Raw genomic sequence first — 22629 nt, 5'->3', positions numbered from 1 at the left:
CTTTTAAATAAAGCGAGGAGTGTGATCATCAAAATACGGTAGTGATGATATCATTTCCCCTTTTTAATTGGTTATTGAGATTAGGGATTTCCTTGGCAATTTTACCGAAAGCCATTTCGCGGCTGGCTTTTGCATGAGAGAACAGCCAACTCGAATCAATTAAGTGAATAACACAAAATCTGCTGAAAGGAAGCCTGTGTGGATGTTCTCTCATGCAAAGGTCGGTCGCAAAATCGCTTTCCGCGAAATTGCCTACCAAATCCTTTTTTTTAATTTAGTACACGTGGCAAATATACCTCTTGTGTTTTTAAGGAATCGAAGATCAAAGGTTAACACTTTCCAAGGATAAAAGGGCCGAAGCTTTTCCACTTTGCACACTTTGATCACTTTACATGCAGTAATAAAGAGAACCTGAAAGGTCGAGTAAAAGTGAAAACACACACCAAGCTAACAAAATTACCCGTATTCCATCCAAAATTACGTAAATGCCATGAGCTCTATAAGAAAGAAAAAACCAATTACAACACATCATTCTTTGGGATACGAAGGATAATTTTGGAAATAATTGCCATGAAAATAATAGGTTTGTAATTTTATTTTTTTTGAAAATAGGGAGTTTTTTGAATTTTTAAAATAGAGGGATTCTAAACTCACCGGCGCACTTGCAAATTTGAGCTGAAAGGGCACTTCTATTGGGTGAAAATCATGAATCCCACATATATTACCTCACAATCTTTCTCTGCGGGTCGTACCGTCATAGCCGACACCGATAGCGGTGCAATTCGGGTCGGGTTCAACATGAAAAAAAGTGTCAGGCCAGCTTCGGGTTGAGTTCAGATCAGGTTCGAGTTGAGGGTTTGGGCAACCCGACATTTTTTTTATGAAATTTGTTTTTTTTTTTGTAAGCTTAAAAACTCGGGTTGGTCCGGGTTCAAATTGGAGAAAAAGGCTCCTTGGGTCGGGTTGGCCTCAACCCGACCCAACCGGGCCCAAGTTGCACCCGTAACACCGACAAGGTTAGATAGGGTTAGCCTTAAGCAAATGTTATTAGGCCATTTTGCTTTGGATTTTATTTCTAGAACGAAGCTCCGTTTTGGCAGGGATTTCAAGAAACTGCGGATAGCTCCTCCCCTCTGCAAGAAAAAGAAGGTCACAGATATTCACATTTATCATCTTTTGATAATTGCAGTAAGTCACCTTGTCTTTTATTATTTAAGAAGGATTCAAAGGTAATTACACTTCCCAAAAAGCTCTCATAAGCCAATTAAAAGAAAAGACAAGGTGAGTTCGCGCAATTATAAAAAATGGCAGTGCCAGAAATGATCAGCATTATTTTTAATAATTGCACAAACTCATCTTGTCTTTTTCTTTTTAAATGGGCTTGCCAGAGCGTTTTGTGAACCGTACAAATCTTTGACAAGACAGATGAAAGACATGATGAGTCAGTGCTTGCAATAATTAAAGGGAGATGATAAATTCGCTCCCTCTGTAGGATAATTCGCACCACCGTGGCGGACTTTAACGATTTCTGACGTAAATGCACGTCAGAGGGGTGCGAATTAGCTTAAAGAGGGTGCGAATTAACCATCAAAGATAGTTGTACTGATATCATTTCCCAAAAGAAAATATCAAAGGGTAAGTTGGGAATTTAACATATCATATGGAAAGTCCTTCCAAAAGAAATGACGTGTATGATTTTCCAAATCTCTCTCACTTTCCAAATCTCAAATATAAAACACGCTAAATTCCCGCTGCCTTCGATTTTCGAGCACAGTTGTAAAATACACTTCACAACACTCCCGTGTGTCAAGATAAGAAAACAAAACAAAAAACTCTCACTCACTCTCTCTCTCTCTCTCATTTTTTTTCTAGGGCAATGGCTTCTACTCCTTTCTCTACAACTTCTACTCGATCGAGTGTCTTTTCTCACTACAATTCGATCTCCAGATTCATCGATTTCACCTCAAGAACTACCAAATCCAAGCTCTTTCTCATCAAAACCTTAGATTCACGTCGTCGTTCGAGATCTCTTTCCGTAAAAAACGTTTCCAGTGATCAGAAGCTCAAGGAATCAGTCTCCGAAGAAGGTAATCCATTTTAGAGTGTTTATTCCAAATTGAGATTTGAATTTCGTTTTTTATTCTGCTCTGATCTGGATTTTCGATGGTCAACGGAGGATTCAGTCTCATTTTCTTAATGGAATGAAGAAATTCAGAATTTTGTTTGAGTTTCTTTTGATTATTATCGTTTTTTATTTGCAAATTATGTAAATTGATATGTTCTTTTTCAGTTTATGTATTTGATGCTTTCGATCTTTGCTCTGATCAACATTTAGTCATTTCGTCAAAATTTTGTTGTCAAAATATAATTTTTTTGCAATTCGTGTTGGATTCTGCTCTGATCTGAATTTTTTCGATGGTCGATGGAGGATTCGGTCTCATTTTCTTAGCGAAATGAAGAAATTCAGACATTTGTTTGAGTTTCTTTAGATTATTATCGTTTTTTATTTGGAAATTAGTTTGTGTCTATCCTTAGATGGAAATTTATGTGCAAATTGATATTTTTTTTTCACTTTATGTATTTGATGCTCTCAATCTTTGCTCTGATCAACATTTAGTCATTTCGTCAATTTTTTTTGGTCAAAATATAAAATTTTCAGAATTCGTGTTGCATTTTGCTCTAATCTGGCTTCTCTATGGTCAATGGAGGATCGAATCTCATTTTCTTAGCGAAATGAAGAAATTCAGACATTTCTTTGAGTTTCTTTAGATTATTATCGTTTTTTATTTGCAAATTAGTTTGTGTCTATCCGTAGATTGAAATTTATGTGTAATTTGATTTATTATTATTTCACTTTATGTAGTTGATGCTTTCGATCTTTTTTCTGATCACGCCTTTTGTTTGACATTTAGTCGTTTTGTCAGAATTTTGTTGTCAAAATATAAAATTTTTGGATTTCGTGGTGTTTTTATGCTCTGATTGGCTTCTCGATGGTCAATGGAGGATTTGATCTAATTTTCTCAGAGAAATGAAGAAATTCATGCATTTCTTTGAGTTTCGTTAGATTATTATCGTTTTATTTTTTGCAAATTAGTTTTGTATCTATCCGTAGATGGAAATTTAGGTGTCATTTGGTATATTATTTTTTCACTGTATGTATTTCATGCTTTCGATCTTTGCTCTGATTACATATTTTATTCGACATTTAGCCATTTCGTCTAAAATTTTGTTGTCAAAATATAAATTTTCGAATTTCGTGTTGTATTCTTCTCTGATGTGGCTTCTCAATGCTCAATGGAGGATTCGCTCTCATTTTATTACCGAAATGAAGAAATTCATGCATTTCTTTCTGTTTGTTTAGATTATTAGGCATTTCTTTATGTTTGTTTAGATTATTATACTTCATAGGAAAATTAGTTTGTTTCTGTCTCCATAGATGGAAATTTAAGTGTCATTTTTTTTTTTCTTCACTTTATATATTTGATGCTTTCGATCTTTGTTCTGATCACATCTTTTGTTCGGCTTTTTGCCATTTCGTCAAAATATTGTTGTCAAAATCTAAAATTCATCCTTATTTTTTTATTTCAGGTTGATGTATCTTTCTTAAGAATGGTGTTTTTATCGTTCCTTTATAGTTTGATTTTTGATGTATTAGCCTCTCGATGGAAAGTTCTTGTTATATTTGTAGTCTTTGGGGCCTCCATTCAAATCTGATGTTCATTGTGTGATGCAAATTTTAGGATTTGTTTCACTCTTTTTTTTATGTTTGTCCTGTAAGTAAAAACATTAGGCACCTTTTTGCATCTTCTTCCACATTTATCCTCTCAAGGTAAATTTAGGCTTGGAATTGATTTTCATCATAGGAATTATCTTTTAGCTGCTGTAATTAAGTGGAAAGTATAAGCTTTATTTTGAACATGCTTTCAGTATCTGTCCCTTGAATGTCAATTTAGACTGCATTTTGAATATCACCTGACGGCTGACGTTCATGCTTGATGCAACTTGTTGCAAAACCGGAGGCTCGTAGATAACTATTGGGAATTCATGAGCTCAATGGGAACAAACTCTCACAGTCGCGTAGACATCTCCAATCCACAACAAATTAACAAACAGTGAATAATTAATCTCAGCATAAAGATTCATTTAAATTAGCTTTAAAAGAGAACTCACTAATGGAAATTATTCTAATCCAAGCAATAATGCAAATAACAACCCAAACAACTCAAAAAGAAGGAATTATGAGGCTCAAATAATTGCATTTATTCACTGTTTTATTGCTGTCCATGGCATAAAATAGAAATCTAGGGCCCGCAAAATACTAAAAGGGTGGTAAAATCTCTAAACTAGGATAGGGTTATTGAGTAACAAGGTTCCTACGGGGATTTAAAGGGTTTAAAGGTTAAGGTAAGGGCGGAAGTAAAGAAAGATCTCACCAATTGGCACAGCAGTCCTTTCACCATGATATCTTGCTAGCGAAGAGGCCAAGGGAATGGGGGAGAAGCTCCTGTGTGCAATCTATATGTCTGGACAGCAACGTCATCCCCAAAATAAGAATTTGAAGGAGAAAAGAGAGAACTGAGCGAGAGAGGGGCTGAGAGAAGGAGAGAAAGAGAGAGAAGTAAATGGGAATATAAGAAGAAGTAAATGGGATAGAAGAAGAAAATGTGATAGACGAAGAAGTAAAATGGTATAGAAGAAGAAGTAAAGGGGTATAGAAGAAGTAAATGGGTATAGAAGAAGAAGCGGCGAGAGAGAGAGAGAGATGAGAGATGAGAGAAGAGAGATTAGGTAGAACTGAGAGAGAGAGAGAGGCTGAGAGAAGGAAAGAAATCAGAGAGAGAGAGAGAGAGAGAGAGAGAGAGGCAAGGATTAGGCGAAGAAATAGGAGAGATGAACAAGGAAAGATAGGAGAAGCAACCCACCTTGAAACATGGAGGAGGGAGAGAAGGGAAGACGCCCTAGGGCGTGTTGGGGAGGAGTAGCCGACAGCTCCTTTTTTTTCTTCTTTAACAATTGTTTTCCAAAGTTAGGTTTTCTCCCCCTTGTGTTCTCTTAAATATGATCTTCTAGTGGCCTCTCCTTGCTAGTCTTTTAAGTGGTGGTGAATGGACCGTCATACCCTTCACTACAAAAGAGAAACAATTAGTAATATAAGGGCAAAAAGGGAAAAACAAACTAAACAAAAGGGAAGAGGAAAAATGGTGTAGAAAGGTGTGCCCTAGATGATGTGGACATCCCCTCACATCTAGGAAATCCAAATAACAACAAATAAGTCTAATAACCAACAAAAAAATAACTAAAATAACGGTCCAAAGTGCAAGTAAATGACAATCTGATGGTCGGATCACATCACAACTGCATGGTTTGTTTTGATCTTTACCTTCTAATGGAAATTTTTGGCTTTGTTCTGCATCTTGTTCGAAAGTCGATCGTCTAATTTAGAAGTTTAGGACTCACCTCCTGGTTTCGGTCATTTTCTTTTAATTGAAAGTTGGGTCTGATTTTTAGATATTTTTTAAATGCTTTTATTTATTTTTTTAAAACGATTATTAGATTTTTATGTTTATAATGCAACATGTACCTCTTGTATGTGGTCTTACACTTATTCTCTCTCTCTCTCTCTCTCTTATATAAGACGTTCCAGGCAGACCGAAATAGGACAACAACAGTACTAGAGCTGGTGAAATCCCAGGGGGGAGGGGGGTGAATTGGGTTTTAAAAACTTTTGCCAAAAAACAATGCGGAAGCTAAAAACAAAGGCAAATTAAAACCTTTAAGCACACAAATGAAAATAAACCACAAATGCACAAAGAGATAGAGAGAGGTAAAAAGTGTGCACCCGAGATTTATAGTGGTTCGGTCACTCAAGAACCTACTCCACTCCACCAAGACCTCTTGGTGATTTCACTACGGATTCCCTTAATGGAGGGGAATCAACCCAATTACAACTTGGTTCAGCTACGCCTCGCAAGATTCGCCACGAACCGGAGAAAGCTCCGCATCTCCAACACTTGCTCTTGAGATGGCTTCGCGTCTCTTCGCACTCGCCAAATATACAAAGATCTTGAAGAAAGAAAACTAAAATCCCTTCAAAAGGGTTACACAAGATGGATAAAGATATACAAATATAAACCTAATCCACTTCCTTGGTTAGAGATGAGAGAGGCACTCAAACAAGTTGATTTTGATCTTTTGGATATTCAAGATAATGTGAAAAGATGGTTTAGAAAGGTTTAGATATTGTATATATAGCATATTTAAAAATATGACCGTTTGGGGGTAAAACTGTAATAATCTGGGTTGAAAAAGTCAAGTCCCACAAGCCCCAACGACTCTTTTGCCAGACCGGTGCGGTCAACCGAGCCATAGCGGTCGCTCGCCCCTATCGGGCGCACTTTTTTATTTTCAAATTTCAAACCGTGGCGGTCGATCGAGCCAGTGGCGGTCGCCCGCCGAGGGCTACCTGTTCGCTAAAAAATTCGGCTCAAAACCTTTCTGCGGTCGTCGCCCCAACCATGCTGGATTGTTTCTGTCGAAACAGAAACATATCCGCGGTCGCCCGGTTAACCCCGGTCGACTGGCCCGCCAATATCCGGCAAGTGCTGGATTTCCAGCTACCTTGCCGAGGTCGCCCCGGACACCCCGGTCGACGGGCCCTGGATAAAATTCCATTTTTACTTTAAAAGATCAGGGGCTTTTGGGCCATGGCCTTTGGGCTTTAATCCTAAGTTTTCAAACACATTTTTCTAAGCTTTTAATTAGATTTTAAAGTTCATTTTAAAACATGGTTAAGTGCCTTTGACATCTCTAAAAACAAAGGAGAGGAATACAAACTAAATTGACTTGACAAGCACTTCAACCTTCTCTTGAACTACAAGGCTTCAAGTCAATCATGGATCATCTCTTCCATTCTTTTGGCTTCACAAGGTCTTCATGAAATGCTCAAAGCCTTCATCTTCCTTTAGCTTCAAATGATCTTCTCCATTTGATTCATGTCACGATCCATGCAATGTCCTTGACTTTTGTGTGATTACTTGAATCTCCAACACATGCATTTCAACATCAAACACATAAAAATACAACACAAATCAACTTGTGTTTGGAATCATCAAAACATAGAAGATTGCCAAGGTGGGAACCATTGGGCTTACAGCTGGATACCTCCCTCTACCACTCGAGCACCCGATATACCCTTACTTTTAGAATACTGATGTGAAGAAAGGAAAATACTTACAACAAAGTTAATTTTACGCTCCTTAAAGTCGTTAATTGATCCCCACTCCTGCCTTATTTACATGATCAGATCCATTGATTCGAACGAAAGCTATAAGGCTGACCAAATGCCTTTGAGATCACCCTGATCGGATGATCTTTTGCTCTTGATCCATAATTTAGGGTTCTGCCAAGAAAAGCTAAACCATTGATTTTTGTAGTCCTTTAACTTAAGCATGTGATGTCCATTTGGGATGGGACCATGATCATGTGGGTCACCTGATGATGTTAATATCACTGGTCCTGATCTTACAGACATGCTCCCCAATGCCCCTTTGCACTATTGATCATAAAAGTGACTTTTGCATTGTTGGGACCCGGGTAGAACTCACCCTTAAAAGCTAGCCGTTAAGGGGAGGGTGCCCAAGTCCTTATAAGCCCATCCACATTCATTCACTTATCCGACATGGGATCTTAACTTCCGCATTGAACCCCCAACAATCTCCCCCTCCATGCCGAAGCAACGTGGAAAATCTCACACCTCCATGCGGGGGCAATGTCGGAACTACGAGATCTTCCCCGAGTGATTTTTTTCATCCTCAAAGGCAGACTGGGGTTGCCGAGATATTCCCTGAGGAATTTTTCTATCCTCGGAGGCACACCGGGGTTACCACGCCCCGGATCTGATACCACTTGTTGCGACCTGGGTAGAACTCACCCTTAAAAGCTAGCCGTTAAGGGGAGGGTGCCCAAGTCATTATAAGCCCATTCACATCCATTCACTATTCTGATGTAGGATCTTAGCTTTCGCGTGGACCCCCAACATGCATAGTTGTTTCTCATGAAGAAAAGGCCACGTTATCATTTCCAGTAACATATATTGCCTACCGTACATGTGATACACTTAAAAGGTGACCGACACTGCTGATCTAGTGGGCCACCACTAGTTCGCCCATTGCCTACTATCACACCTCGATTGCATGATTGAGACTTCGTAGTGGCAGAAAAACATCTGTTCTATTGGCGGCCCATGAGATCAGTCTGGTTGCTGTACACGTGTATTAAGTGTGTAGTAACGGGTAACATTCCCATGTTGCGAAAAATATTGAATCTGTCTTCCTAATTCCTAGTATTACTTTTACTTAAACAATTATCCATCAGGGCCCGTTTGGATACCTCATATATTGTATTTGGATTTGGAATTGAGTTTTGAATACAAAAATGAATAGATCCGGCAGCTTATGTTGAGGGAGAGAGAGAGGGAAGGTGGTACTTCCTAGTGGAGGGGAGAGGTTGAGGGGCAAAGAGGGTGAAGGAAACTGCCAGATCTGTGGATTTCCAATTACTTATTTCTACAGCATATTTGGAAATCTGATTTTTTTTCACTGTCAGTCGCTGATTTGGAAATCCAAGGATTTGATCCGGATACAAATCACAACGCAAAATGGGTTGCAAATGTGAGAAATCCAAATCAAAATCTTCTCGGCAACCAAACGGGCCCTTACTGTTATGTTTATACTTCATTTGAAATCTTTTCCAATTCTTTTGCATAGCCACATATAATAATTTCTTATGAGGTTATTTATTAGGAGATTAAATAAAAGATTAGTGAAAATATAAGAAATTAAGAAAAATAAGAAATATTAATTCCTTAATATATTTATATAATGGACTTTTATAGGCTTTGGAATCTGTTCTACCGTGTCTACATCTATCGTACTCACTTTTAACAATCGCCCTGTGGCAGTAGCTGTTGAGATGAATCATCAAATATAATTGTAATTATTGTCTTTATTTGGAAAAAACCAGTAAAATAAAAATATGACGATTAGTGAAAATATAAGAAATTTATAAAAATAGAAATAATAATTCCATAATATATTTATATTTCTATTATCATATATATTATTTATATTTGCATATATTTATAATTTTTTTCATTTCATGTTAGAATAATTTAAAAACAAAAAGAAAAAATGGTTTCAAAATTGCACAGGTTCTTGGCTATTCATTTTTTTGAACAAGTTCTTGAAATATTCTTTTGTAAAAGAATCGATATTTTTTTGGAATATTTTGAGGTTTTTATTTTTTTTCTGTTAAAAAATCTCACTGTAATTCAAATTTTTTTTCGAGAGTTCTGAAATATCTCTCTTTTTCTCCGATGGATGATTCTGGCCTCCATCTTCCTGTGTTAATGGAGAATTTAGAAGTTCTTTTTTGATTTAGCTTCCACCTATATCCTTTAAAATAACCTCTCTACGTACATCTGCTCGTACAAAGTTATATCCCACAGGTATGTGCGTACTGTGTACACACGTGCATACCTGCTTAAATATGAGTGTACAAATACATAGTACAAAAGCACACCTACTTGCACACACGTGACACCTTTCTTCTTTCTTTGTTACTTTAATGCTTATCTTATTCTAAGGCACTTGTAAGCTGGTATTATAGTTGGAGTTAAAAAAACTTAGATCAGGTCCAGGCTGTCCAAAGCATTTACGCCTGATTACTTTTCCTACACTGCAAATAGCGAATTTTAAGAGGAAGGCTTATCTAATGTATATAAAGTTATAAACTGCCTTTGATCCTATGATTCAAAGTAGGTTTTCCTAATAATGTTACCTGGAACGCGGTTCGTTCCGGTACGTGGTACAGGAACATGTATGGGGTACGATGGTAGCCCGGTACGATGAGGGTATGCTATGTTGGTTCGCTATCCAAGGTCAAGATCAGTTTGGAGCGCTAATTCGGACTCACACTCTCTCTCTACACACACATATATAATTTCATATATTTTTACAAGAATATTATTCCATAGTACACACTTCATACATTTAATACACAAAATATAAAAACCTCATTTATGTCATACATATTTTTTCAAAAAGAAAGTTCCGTTGGAATATATGAATGTCCTTCCATAGTGTCCATACTACATCCATTTAATAAACAAAATAAAAAAACCTCATGTATGCCCTACATATCTTTTTTTCAACATATCTTTTTTTTCAAAAAGAAAGCTCTAGTTCCAATCCAACCCACAATATATAAAATTTGTAGCTCTGTCTCCATCTCTCCCTTAGTCTATATGCATCTCTCTCTTTCTCTCCCGTCGGTCATCATTTTTGGCGATCCGGGTTGCTAGCGAACTGCGTTTGGGATCGTGCGACCCGGGATCGTGGGTCGGAGGGCGGATGGCGAATCCGGTTACTGTATTTCATATAATGTGTACCCCAAGAGTTTAGCTCTAGATGTCTAGTCCAAGATTTCAAGTATCGGGGGCAGTTTCGGATCAGAGCTACATTTTCCTATTTCAGTGGTCAAAAACTGATTGCTTGCATAAAAAACCCTCCAAGACCATATCAAGAAAATCATTATCTCATTTCTCTTCTGTTTGTCGATCTGTAGTTCAGCCAAATTTATTATACATGCATGGTTTTTGGCTTAAGTTATCATAACCACCTTTTCCTTTCAGATTTCACGTGCAACTTCTCATCACATGTGTTCTATTACCTCATATTATTAGTTGCATTTTTTAACTACGGCTGTTAGTTTTTTGATTTAGGTATTCAGCCTGCTCTAAGCTCGTTCACGTCAGATTCTGCCTCTGTTGCGTCGAGTATCAAGTATCATGCAGAATTTACCCCATCATTCTCTCCAGAGAATTTTGAACTCCCCAAAGCTTATTTTGCAACTGCAGAAAGTGTTCGTGATTCTCTCATCATAAATTGGAATGCGACATATGATTACTATGAAAAGATGGATGTGAAACAGGCATACTATTTGTCCATGGAATTTCTACAGGTTATTAAGTGTTTCTTTTAATGTTTACTCACGATTGATGAATTTGCATAGGTTAAAATGTGAAACATGTGTCTTCTTCATTGATGATGTATCCTTTAATTGTATCCCTGACATTGCAGGGTAGAGCATTGTTAAATGCAATTGGTAATTTAGGGCTCACAGGTGCTTATGCTGAGGCTTTGACCAAGCTTGGACATAATCTAGAGAATGTGGCGAGGCAGGTCAGATTATGCTACGTTATTTCCCTTCATTAATGTTTCAATCGATGAGTCAGTTGTAGGTTCTTATGCAAACCTCAATGAGCAGAGGTCATTTGTTAACTCACACGAGGCTACTAACGGTGTAAAAAGCACCCTGCTGTGTAATGTAGCCTTGTTTTCTATACACGCACTATTGCATACATAGAAACCATGGATTGAAATTTCGGTCCGAAACCGAAATTTTGTCCGAAATACTGAAATTTTGGCTGACATTTGGTAAAAAATCAAAGCAAATTTCATTTTTGTATCGAAATTTAGGCCGCAATTTTGTAAACAAACTTAAAAAAAACACATTTTTCTGAAATTGCAGCCGAAATTTTGTACTCTGGCAGAAATTTCGGGTTTGAGTGATTTTGGTTTCGGCCGAAATTTAAAACCATGATAGAAACATGAAAGGCTTATTATTCAAAACATCTCAACTTTGTTGATTTATCTATCAATAGGAACCAGATGCTGCCCTTGGAAATGGAGGTCTAGGGCGCTTGGCTTCCTGCTTTTTGGATTCTCTGGCAACATTAAATTACCCTGCATGGGGTTATGGACTTAGATACAAGTACGGGTTGTTCCATCAGAATATAACAAAAGATGGCCAGGAGGAGGTTGCAGAAAGTTGGCTTGAGGTATGGTTTTTATCTTCAAATTTATTTAATTTGACATGTTGATTTTTCATTAAAGTATTTTGGCAGCTTCATACTTTTTGAGCCTCCAATCAGGGTCTTGTATGCTTTTTTTTTCTGGTGCTATTGAGAGAAGTGGATTATCCAGTTGAAAGTGTAGATAATGTTACAATTTTCTTCTACTGATAATACAGCATCTTCTTACAGATGGGAAATCCCTGGGAAATTGTAAGAAATGATGTCTCATATCCTGTGAAATTCTACGGAAAGGTTGTCACTGGATCAGATGGAAAGAAACATTGGGTTGGTGGAGAAAGTATAAAGGCAGTTGCATATGATGTTCCCATTCCAGGATATAAAACTAAAACAACAATTAACCTGCGACTTTGGTCAACAAAAGCTCCATCACAAGATTTTGATTTAGGAGCTTTCAATTCTGGAGAGCATGCGAAAGGATATGAGGCCCTAACAAATGCTGAAAAGGTTTGAATGCTTGCATGCTCGTTTACTTTTCAATGCAACATGTTCTTGCCTACGTGGCTACTTGACATGAATTCTTTTTTCCCTATCGTTACTTATGTTGCTACTAATGTTTCTTTGCACTTCTCTTTTTACCAAACGTGCTCATGGTCAGTTGCATCCCTGTCCCTATTGAGTGTTATTTTAGAATTTTTATTATTAATCTGCTATGCGGTGAACATTCTCTTATAAGCATTTATTGTAGCAATTCATAAAAAATTCTTGAGCACATTACTGAAACCGTAATTCTGAATGAATTGGGCTATAGTGGCTGGGAAAATTTGAATTGACCAAAATCTTCCTATAAATGACTCAGTGCCCCTTATTAGTGGTGTCATACTTTTACCAAAGCTAACTCAACTTTAAGAAAAATAAGGTTTTGGTAATTGTCCTTGAACGACATGAATTTTTCATTTGGAATATTTGGATCTTGTGTCAGATTTGCTACATACTATACCCAGGAGATGATTCTTTGGAGGGGAAGATTCTTCGTCTGAAGCAACAATATACACTATGTTCTGCTTCCCTTCAAGATATTATTGCACGTTTTGAGAGGAGATCCGGAAAATCTGTGAATTGGGATGAATTTCCTAGAAAGGTTGCACTGCAGATGAATGATACTCATCCAACACTTTGCATTCCCGAGCTTATGAGAATTTTGATTGATGTTAAGGGTATGAGCTGGGATGAAGCTTGGAGTATTACTCAAAGGTATCCCTTCGTGGTCGATGGATTCATATTTAAATGCGGGCATATGTTTACATTTATACCTTTTCCAGATGCATACATTCTTTTGCTTATGTTATTTCTTGCTAGAGATGGCTAACTTTACCTTCAGAAATGCTTTTATCCTAATTGGTATGTATGTATGTATGATGTATGTATGTATGTATGTATATTAGTCATGCCAGGACAGGTGGTTACATATGATAACAGGGACTATTTATGTGACATGTTAGTAAATTGTGTACACAAAAGTAAAAGCATTTGTGTACACAATTTGCTATTTCTTACATGATTATTTCTTTCATTATCCGTACCTTAATCACTCCCGCTGAAACATATATGTACTCTGAATAGCACCCTTCAATGTTTTTACTTTTAACTTACCTGCCACCAGTCTGTGGTTTCACTTCAACACATTCATCTTTTGGGGCTCCTTTCATATATATTGGATTATGACGTGAGAAGGATTTATTTACTTTTCAGCTCTTACTTTCATAATTTTTTATGCATCAAGCTGATCCAAATCCAAACTTGCTTCCTATTTCTTTATTAGAAATGTATTGAGTTATGATCTAGACTATAATACAAATATGTGAGTATCTTTGATCTGATAGATTCATCGTGAAATTTTAGATTTAGGTTATAGTGATGTTTATTGCTCGTCCTTCTGTAACTTGGCTGCCAGAACTGTGGCATACACAAACCACACTGTTCTTCCTGAGGCGCTGGAGAAATGGAGTTTTGAGCTTATGCAAAAGCTGCTTCCTCGACATGTTGAGATCATAGAAATGATTGACGATGAGGTGATTTTACCATAAGCATGGCAATAACTGCAGTCATTTTGTATAAATACTACAGTGTTTTCTTGTGGAAATTGAAATTTGAGGCCTCATTTTGAATGTTGCGTATTTGTATCAGCTGATTCACAGCTTAGTTTCGGAGTATGGCACAGAGGATCTTGAATTGTTGGATAAGAAACTGAAAGAAATGAGAATTTTAGAAAATTTCGAGTTACCTGCATCTATTGCACCATTACTTATCAAACCAAAAGAAACCCCTACTGCTGATATGGATGAAGAAGTTGAACTTGTGGAGAAGGATCCTGTCAAAGAAGAGGATCCTGCCAAAGATGAGGCTCCTGTTAAAGATGAGGATCCTGTTAAAGATGAGTATCCTGTCAATGAAGAGCCAGCATTATTCCAGCCGGATCTCAAGCAGCCAAAAAGAGATCGCATGGCGAATCTCTGTGTTGATTCTGTTAAAGATGAGGATCCTGTCAATGAAGAGCCAGCATTATTCCTGCCGGATCCCAAACAGCCAAAAAGAGTTCGCATGGCGAATCTGTGTGTTGTTGGTGGCCATGCAGTAAATGGAGTTGCTGAGATCCATAGTGATATTGTGAAAGAGGAAGTCTTCAACGACTTCTACAAGGTAAAACATATCAGGACAATGTGTTACTGGATGAATTACTTTCCCGCTTTGGTAGACCAATTGCAGGCCCTTGTTTTCAGGAAAACTGATCTACTTGGTACTCCTGCTTTTCATGCATGGGAAATTGCTTATGGGACATGCCGATGGTTTTATATGCAATATGTTTTTGTTTGCAGCTGTGGCCTGAGAAATTTCAAAACAAAACAAATGGAGTGACTCCAAGACGATGGATCCAATTTTGCAATCCTGATCTGAGTGAAATAATAACTAAATGGATTGGTACGGAAGACTGGGTTCTAGACACTGAGAAGCTGGGAGAACTTAGAAAGGTAACCTGTCAGTGGCCCATTATGCCTTTTGTGAATTTGTTTCAATTTGTTGATCGTATTTGTTAATTCCTGAGAAATATGAACTAGTATTTTTATATTGAAACAATATGTCCCTTCTCACGCAAGAGATATGAATATTTTGGCCATCACTTGCTCAAGTAGATATGTTGATAGTTGTTCTAGGAAGGAACTGATAGGAAGTCCCTTATGGTTTAGGTGATTCCAATCTGTTAAAGTATGAAAGATTAAATACTGCCTTCTCTAATAGTTTAAGCTTTTGGAGTAACTGGTAGTTTCACATGGTATCAGAGCAAATGCCTGGGTTCAAATCTCCTTGATAGCAAAAATCCACATGCAATGGCCAAACCCAAAAAAGAGACGCCACATGTGCCATGTGTAGGCCAATCCTAGAAAGAGGGGCCACACGTGAGGGGGAGTGTTAAAGTGTAAAAGATTAAATACTGCCTTCTCCAATAGCTTAAGCTTTTGGAGTAACTGGTAGTTTCACACTCCCAAAGTTCCGGTGATTGCTACATGTGCCGTAACAACTGGAATGATCAATTTAAGCGTCTAGTTTCCCATAAACCAGGAGTTTATAGGTGTAAACTGAAAATCTATTTTTGAGTGTCTGTTTGATGCAATGCTGTTTTTTTTGGTGTGTCTCTCTCTCTGTTTCTGTGTCTGTCTGTCTGCATGTCTCTCTGTTTCTGAGTTCCGTTCTTATTTCTTAACTCTCCTTCAAAATTACCATTATCTATCCAAAATACCCAAAAGGATCATTTTATCCTCTCCCCTCATTTTTTTTTGTTCTCCTTAAACCTGACCGTAAGTCCATAACCATCTCTACTAATCTGATCTGCAGTTCTTGGTTTGATCATCCTTTTCTTATCTTTCTTTAACCTAACTCTAAATCAACCATTTAAGAATTATGTACAATTAGTAGAGAACAGGTCACTGGGCCTTTCTTTTCTTTTCTTTTTTCATTTTCTACTTTTCCTCTCTCAGAAATCAGAAGACTGAATTCTTGTTTGGTTCAATTTAAATATTGGAAGTTATATCATTGGAAACAGATCTTGCTCAAGCGGTTATTCATTTGATGCTCTAACAATGTAGTCTGCATCATCTTCAGTTTGCCGATAACAAAGATCTCCATACTGAATGGAAGGCAGCAAAAAGAAACAACAAGATGAAGGTCATATCATTCATTAGAGAAAAAACAGGATATGTTGTCAGCCCTGATGCAATGTTTGATGTACAGGTTATTCCACAACCTATAAAAGCTCAAGTTTCTTTGGATTTTCAAAATGTTCCATAGAAAGATGATAAAGTCGGTATGATTTTCAGGTGAAGCGCATTCATGAGTACAAGCGCCAATTGTTGAATATCCTTGGAATTGTTTATCGATATAAAAAGATGAAAGAAATGAGTGCAGAAGAAAGGAAGGTGATGTTTGCTCCTCGAGTATGTATATTTGGAGGAAAAGCATTTTCTACATATGTGCAGGCAAAGAGGATAGTAAAGTTCATTACTGATGTTGGAGCTACAGTAAATCGCGATCCCGACATTGGAGACCTATTGAAGGTATGCTTTCACTGCTAGATCCAACAAGCTTTTTCTGCATAGTTTTAGAACAGGTAATTGTTTTGATGATTCCCTGGCTAAAGTGGAAGTTTCTGAGCTGGCTTTGGCTATTTGGCGACCCCTGGTCCTCTTCTAAATTCTTTTTGTGTTTTTAATATAAAGTCCTCATTGTCGATCTGGAAATTGAAAATTCTTATGAGTTGGGAGAAATTCACATGATATTTATTTCCTGTAGATGTTGAACTATTTGCACCCAAAACAAGAACATCCTGTTTTTTTCTAAAAATTGTCCATGTCGGGCACTTGTGTCAGACAGTCATCATGTCAACTGTTGGGACAAAACACTAATTTATTTTTACTCATCTTCTGGTATTAGTCATAAATAACTTCTATGTCTATTCAACCGCAATCTGAATGCGTTTGCTCGAAATATTTTATACCCTATATGAACTAATATTAAAAAGTATCTTTTGTTGTTATCATACAATAACATTTGTTTAAAAACTTGCGGAGTCAATTATTGTCTCATCCGAGTCGACTCCCTTTTACCCAAAAGGGTCACTTTTGTAAACCTATTGAGATTCTCAAACGGAAAAAGGAAAAATATACACCCATTTGCTACAATTCACGTTTGTCATAAACGGGAGCTACCGATATTAACTTCAACTCGCTTCTGACTCCAATTAGAAATCACCAAAAAAATCTGTAAAATTGAAACAATATAAAGTGAAAGGTTTTATCCTAGAGGTCCTAGACAATGCAAAAGTCTCCTAAAACTCAATTAGAAAGCAAAAGACACTATTAATGTTTCCCAAATTAAACCATCTCAAAATTGTACTAAACTGTCTCTTAAAAATCACTATAGCTCCCTATATATACTACATATAATGGGAAAACATGGGGTGTCATGCACAGTCTCCGTGCTATTTAAAACATTCCAAAACCATTTAAAGACCTATGACATTAATTGCTATTTTATTCATCAGTCTATCTATAATCTAGAACGTAGAAGATATGGAAGAAAATGATCCACGTAGAAGAACCCAACTAAAACTAGGATTAGAGCCGGGTAGATTCCTTTTACCTGTTTCATGAATTTTTTCTAAAGGATTCATTTAGCCGACCCCAACTAGTTTGGGACAAAGGCTTTGTTGAGTTGAGTTGAGTTGAGTTGAGTTGAGTCTATCTATAATCTAATTATACTAACTATAGATAAGGAAGACTTGTGGACACCTAAGTTTATTTAAAACCTTAAAATTGTTAACTTACCTTTAGCTATTAAATATCTTCTAAACATAAATTTCATTATAACTATTAACAATGTAGATTTCTTTATAACTATTAGGTACCCTATCTATTCTTCTCTACCATATATAGTATTTATGTTTATATATCTTTGTATACTGTATATAATGGGGATAGGGTGGTCCAGAGGTTATTTAAAAGCTTATAAATGTAAAGTTTCTTTCAAATGGTAAATACCCTGTAAATGCAAATTTCTTAATAGCTATTTGTTTTTGAATGGCATGCGTTGGTAAAGTTCTTGAGATCCATGCTGATCAAAATCTCAAGTATGAAGTATATAGCAATCTCAATTATGAATTTGTATATAGCAATCTCAATCATGAACTCCATACTGGGTACTATCTCCATCTTGATCTTGAAATCCATCTTGATTGTGATCATGAGCCAGAGATACCTTGGACGATAGAAGGGGTTGATGCTATATCTTCATTCATCAATTATTTCTCTATTGTCTTCTTTCTTCCCAGGATTTCCTCTAAAGAATGTGATTCATGAGTTGATCTGGCTTCTTGCTAATCTATTTTATCACTTGCTTTACTTGCTTATTTTATTCAAATCAATGTCTCTAGCTTAGCTACCGGAAACTTCCTAGTTGGATGGAAAGCTCGCTTGCTTGGAAACTTACTTCGGAAGCTAAATTCTTCTCACTTCCTAAATGTCTTCAATCATACATCCATCTGATGATATTGAGGGAGTCTCCTTCCATGATCAGTCTATCAATGTCTTTTCTCCTAGTGATCCTAATGCCCTGCAAGACTGCCCTCACTTCTGATGGATCATGGATGGAAGGGAGCCGTCTCAGATGAGAGAGAGAGAGAGAGAGAGAGAGAGAGAGAGAGAGAGAGAGAGAGAGAGAGAGAGAGAGAGAGAGAGGGGTTTTTAAGTCTCGAAAGCTCAAATTTGACTTCAAGTATGATATTTATGCCATATCAATTGCCTCACAGTGATAATTCATGAGAGTTTATAATAAACATTGTCTCTTTCTTCAGGTTGTTTTTGTTCCAGATTACAATGTCAGTGTTGCAGAATTACTAATTCCCGCCACTGAATTATCTCAGCATATCAGGTACTTTAGAATAACTGTTGATTTTATTGTTTTGGCGTTACCTTTTTAGTTATAGGTTGTTTATCTTCTGTCTATGCATTAGGCATGTGGTGTCATCTCTTTTGACTTCTTTTTCCAATATTTTCTCTGCAAAAAGTTTGAAAATGCAATCAAGTACCCAAAAAAAATAAAAATTGCCCATCACTGTCTTCCTTATTATGGGATTGTTCAACTACTTTTAGAAATAAAAATGTAATCCAGCATAAGTACTTTAAAATACTCAAAAGATCAATCAAGCGCTCAACTGAATTTCGAATCGACATGAACATGGGCACTCATCGATGGCAAGTTGAATTTTGACTTTTAAACCTTACTTTCCAACAAGACAATTCTTATTGTTCTACTTATTCTCGAGCCTTCAATGATAAATCAGAACTGAAGCATAGTGAAAATGTTCCAGAAACTCGTGGGTGTTTTCAAACACTTCCTAACCTTGGCCTATAATATTGACTCCTGCTCTCACCTCTTCTTATCTTTTAATATTTTTTTTTCTGGTCAGTACGGCTGGGATGGAAGCGAGTGGAACCAGCAACATGAAATTTGCAATGAACGGTTGTATTTTGATTGGGACCTTGGATGGGGCCAACGTCGAAATAAGGCAAGAGGTTGGACACGACAACTTCTTCCTATTTGGTGCTCGAGCTCATGAGATTGCAGGGCTAAGGAAAGAAAGAGCAGAGGGCAAGGTATGCATACACAGAGAAAGTCACCTATGAAGATAGTTGGGAGAGAGGTTGGGTGAGTGGTAGAGGGAAAGAATTGAGAGGGCAGGAGTGAGGAGATGGTCCCGAGTGGCTGAAAAATAAGGAAAACAATATCTTCTCTGATTAAAGTTTTTCTTTTTCCCTGTTTTCTCAGCCACTTCTCATCCTCTCCTAACTCATGCCCTCTAATTTCTTTCCCTCTCCCACGGTCCCACCCTCCTTCGCCCGCTCCCACCACCTTAATTTTCAGTCTTTTTGAGTCCAATAATCAGTTTTGGACTCGCAATCGGTTCTCGAAATCCAAAACAAACATTGTTTTGGATTTTGAGAACCGATTGTGAGTCGAAAACTGATTATTGGACTCAAAATTAAATGTAAATTTGCTCCCAATAATCGCTTTGGGACTTACAATCGGTTCTCAAAATCCAAAACAAACAGGGCCCCTTAATCAGTATGCATGATTCTGTATGTCTATTATATGCAGTTTGTGCCGGACCCACGATTTGAAGAGGTCAAGGCATTTGTCCATAGTGGGGCCTTTGGAAGCTATAACTACGACGAATTGATGGGATCCTTGGAAGGCGACGAAGGCTATGGTCGTGCAGATTATTTCCTTGTTGGCAAGGACTTCCCCAGTTACATTGAATGCCAAGAGAAGGTTGACGAGGCATACCGAGACCAGAAAGTAAGTGTTATTTGTCTCTTTAGATGTATAAAAAGTTTACGGGGGATGATAAATCCGCCTCTTTGTTTACTAGGGACACCACTTTCTAGTGTTTTTATTACTGAAGAAAACTACTAAATTGGGGTGTTCGTGGTTAAAAAGGAGGCCCATTTATCATCTCCCAAAAGAATGTGCTGGTAATATGTATCCTTATATGTGTTTTATACCTGTATGTTTTTGTTGTGTGTAATACGCATGTACTCGTATACATGGTTTAAAATATCGGTTTCGGTAACTGTTTCGGACCCCACCAAAAACCGAAATTTCAGTCCGAAATTTGGTAATTTGGTTCCAAATTTTGGACCCAAATTTCGAAATTTCGGCCGAAAATTTGTGAACACTTTTTTTTTTTAATAAATAATGTCCGAAATTTGGTAAATGGCGAAAAATTGAATTTCGGAAAATTTCGGTTTCGGTCCCCTTCGGATTTCGGTAGAAATTTAAAACCATGCTCGTATATATGTATCTACATGTACATGTGTATGATTCAGCATCATTTTCAGACCAGTGTTTAAAAACTCCATGTGTGTTTGTGTTTGGGCAGAGATGGACGAGAATGTCAATCTTGAATACGGCTGGCTCCTACAAATTCAGCAGTGACCGGACAATTCACGAATACGCGAGAGATATATGGAATATCACACCTCTCCAATTACCATAAGACAAAATGGCGAAGCAGAGTTCAGATTTATTATCAAGGTACTTTCGTTGTACTATATAATACGTATTAAGTGTGAAATCCAGTCACCGAATGCTTAAAATTAGTTTCGAACTAATTATGGGGACATGAATGTGTGAGATAGAGATGGAGAGGTGTTTTAGTTTAAAATAAATAAAAGAAATGATTTTCCAAAAATACCTTCGTTTTGGTCTACTTTCTATTTCACTGTTACTTGAAGCTTGGTTTTTTCACTTTTGATGTTCAGTCTCACTGCGAAAAAAAATGAGAAAAAAGTCTCCTAGAAGCAAGGTTTTAAATTTCAGTTTCGGGGGTAATTTTGAACCCCACCAAAACCTAAATTTCAGCCGAAATCCCGAAATTTAGTAATGGGTCACGAAATTTCGAATTTTTGGGCCAAAATTTTGGTAATTTTGGCCGAAATTGACAAAATTCCCAAAATTTTGGCTGAAATTTGGTACATTTCGACAATTTCGGTTTCGGTCTTGACCGAAATCCTAAATTTCGGATTTTGGACGAAATTTAAAACCTTGCCTAGAAGTCTGGAAGGTTTAGTCTGGAAAGGATTGAACTTAGAGAGATATTGTGTGTGTGGTTAAATAAAAGGAATCACTGCTTACAGTGTTTGTCTTTGTTGTATATGTTCGAATACATTAAGCATCACTAGTTGGGATGATTGTCAGTATCTTTAGCATTGATTATCAACAACCCAAGTGTGGGTTTCTTATAAATCTCTTTAGCATCTCTTTTAAAGAAATTGCCAATATCTAATTATAAGGGTTTAAGTGTTCTTATAGTGTAAAATCAAGGACCATTGATCATGTATGTGAAATCAAGACCGTTGATCTTGTAGAACGTAATGATGCGACTCTCATTATCCTATTGCCATCACGAATGATCGTCTCATGCAAAGATCAAGAACAACAAAAATCAATGGTTTAACTTTTCTTGGGGAACCCTAAACCAGGTCCGATGGGTCAAGGGCCTAGGATTTATCTTATCAATTTTTTCCCAACGCCTTATCTGACCATGTAAACGTAGCACTGTAGTAGAAGTGTGGGGCTAGGGGTGCAACTCGGGTTGGGTTCGGTCAGGTTAAGGCCAACCCGTCCTAACCCGAAAACCTCAACCTCCAACCCTAACCCAACCCAACCCAACCCGACTCCTAACCCGGTTTGGTTAACCCGACCCAACCCGGATTTGTTTTTCCCGAACCCGACCCAACCCGACCCGATTTCCTATGTCGGGTTGGGTCTGGTTGACCCGCTGAGGCAGGCTCCACTATTTTAGTGTTTTACAATACACGTGATGAGAGGCAGGAATGGTGGAGCATTTGGCATATAAAATGGTGTTCAAGAACTCCAAAAAAATCATTTTCATGTAAATCTCCCTGGGGAAAAATTTGGCATTTAATTCTAATCTAATAATCAGTTTCCACTCAAAATTTGGCCTTAATTCTGAGTTCAACAATCTATTTTAAACTCAAAATTAATTCTCAAACATGGGGAATGACCATGAAAGAACCACATTAAGTCGGGTTACGGGTTGGGGTTGGGTCGGGTTGCCCAGTACCCAACCCGATTTTCGGTCGGGTTGACAATTCCCAACCTGAGCCCAAACCGGAAAAGTT

General features: G+C 37.3%; 1 protein-coding gene across 1 annotated transcript; it reads left to right on the top strand.

Moving 5' to 3' along the window:
* Nucleotides 1-1754: 1754 nt before the first annotated feature.
* Nucleotides 1755-21176, top strand: LOC143856970 (Glycosyl transferase, family 35). The gene is made up of 15 exons (XM_077367252.1): nucleotides 1755-2087; nucleotides 10781-11019; nucleotides 11139-11240; nucleotides 11723-11899; nucleotides 12104-12379; nucleotides 12855-13126; nucleotides 13827-13944; nucleotides 14060-14572; nucleotides 14749-14901; nucleotides 16031-16159; nucleotides 16246-16482; nucleotides 18777-18853; nucleotides 19392-19578; nucleotides 20081-20281; nucleotides 20865-21176. Exons 1-15 carry the CDS (start codon nucleotides 1877-1879, stop codon nucleotides 20979-20981), a joined length of 3009 nt encoding a protein of 1002 aa, XP_077223367.1. The 5' UTR covers nucleotides 1755-1876; the 3' UTR covers nucleotides 20982-21176.
* Nucleotides 21177-22629: the final 1453 nt, after the last annotated feature.

This window comes from Tasmannia lanceolata, unplaced genomic scaffold (assembly GCF_043159265.1).
Source record: "Tasmannia lanceolata isolate RefF3 unplaced genomic scaffold, GAP_Taslan_0.1 ptg000003l, whole genome shotgun sequence".
Taxonomy (NCBI): domain Eukaryota; kingdom Viridiplantae; phylum Streptophyta; class Magnoliopsida; order Canellales; family Winteraceae; genus Tasmannia; species Tasmannia lanceolata.
Note: the sequence above shows the minus strand (reverse complement) of the source record. Positions and strands in the feature narration are given on the sequence as shown.

Bases quoted from the DNA above. Each gene is read 5' to 3' on its own strand.
- LOC143856970 (XM_077367252.1), top strand. From the start codon at position 1,877: ATGGCTTCTACTCCTTTCTCTACAACTTCTACTCGATCGAGTGTCTTT. The intron at 2,088-10,780 runs GTAATCCATTTT...TTTTTGATTTAG, and splicing joins GGAATCAGTCTCCGAAGAAG to GTATTCAGCCTGCTCTAAGC. The intron at 14,573-14,748 runs GTAAAACATATC...TTTTGTTTGCAG, and splicing joins TCTTCAACGACTTCTACAAG to CTGTGGCCTGAGAAATTTCA.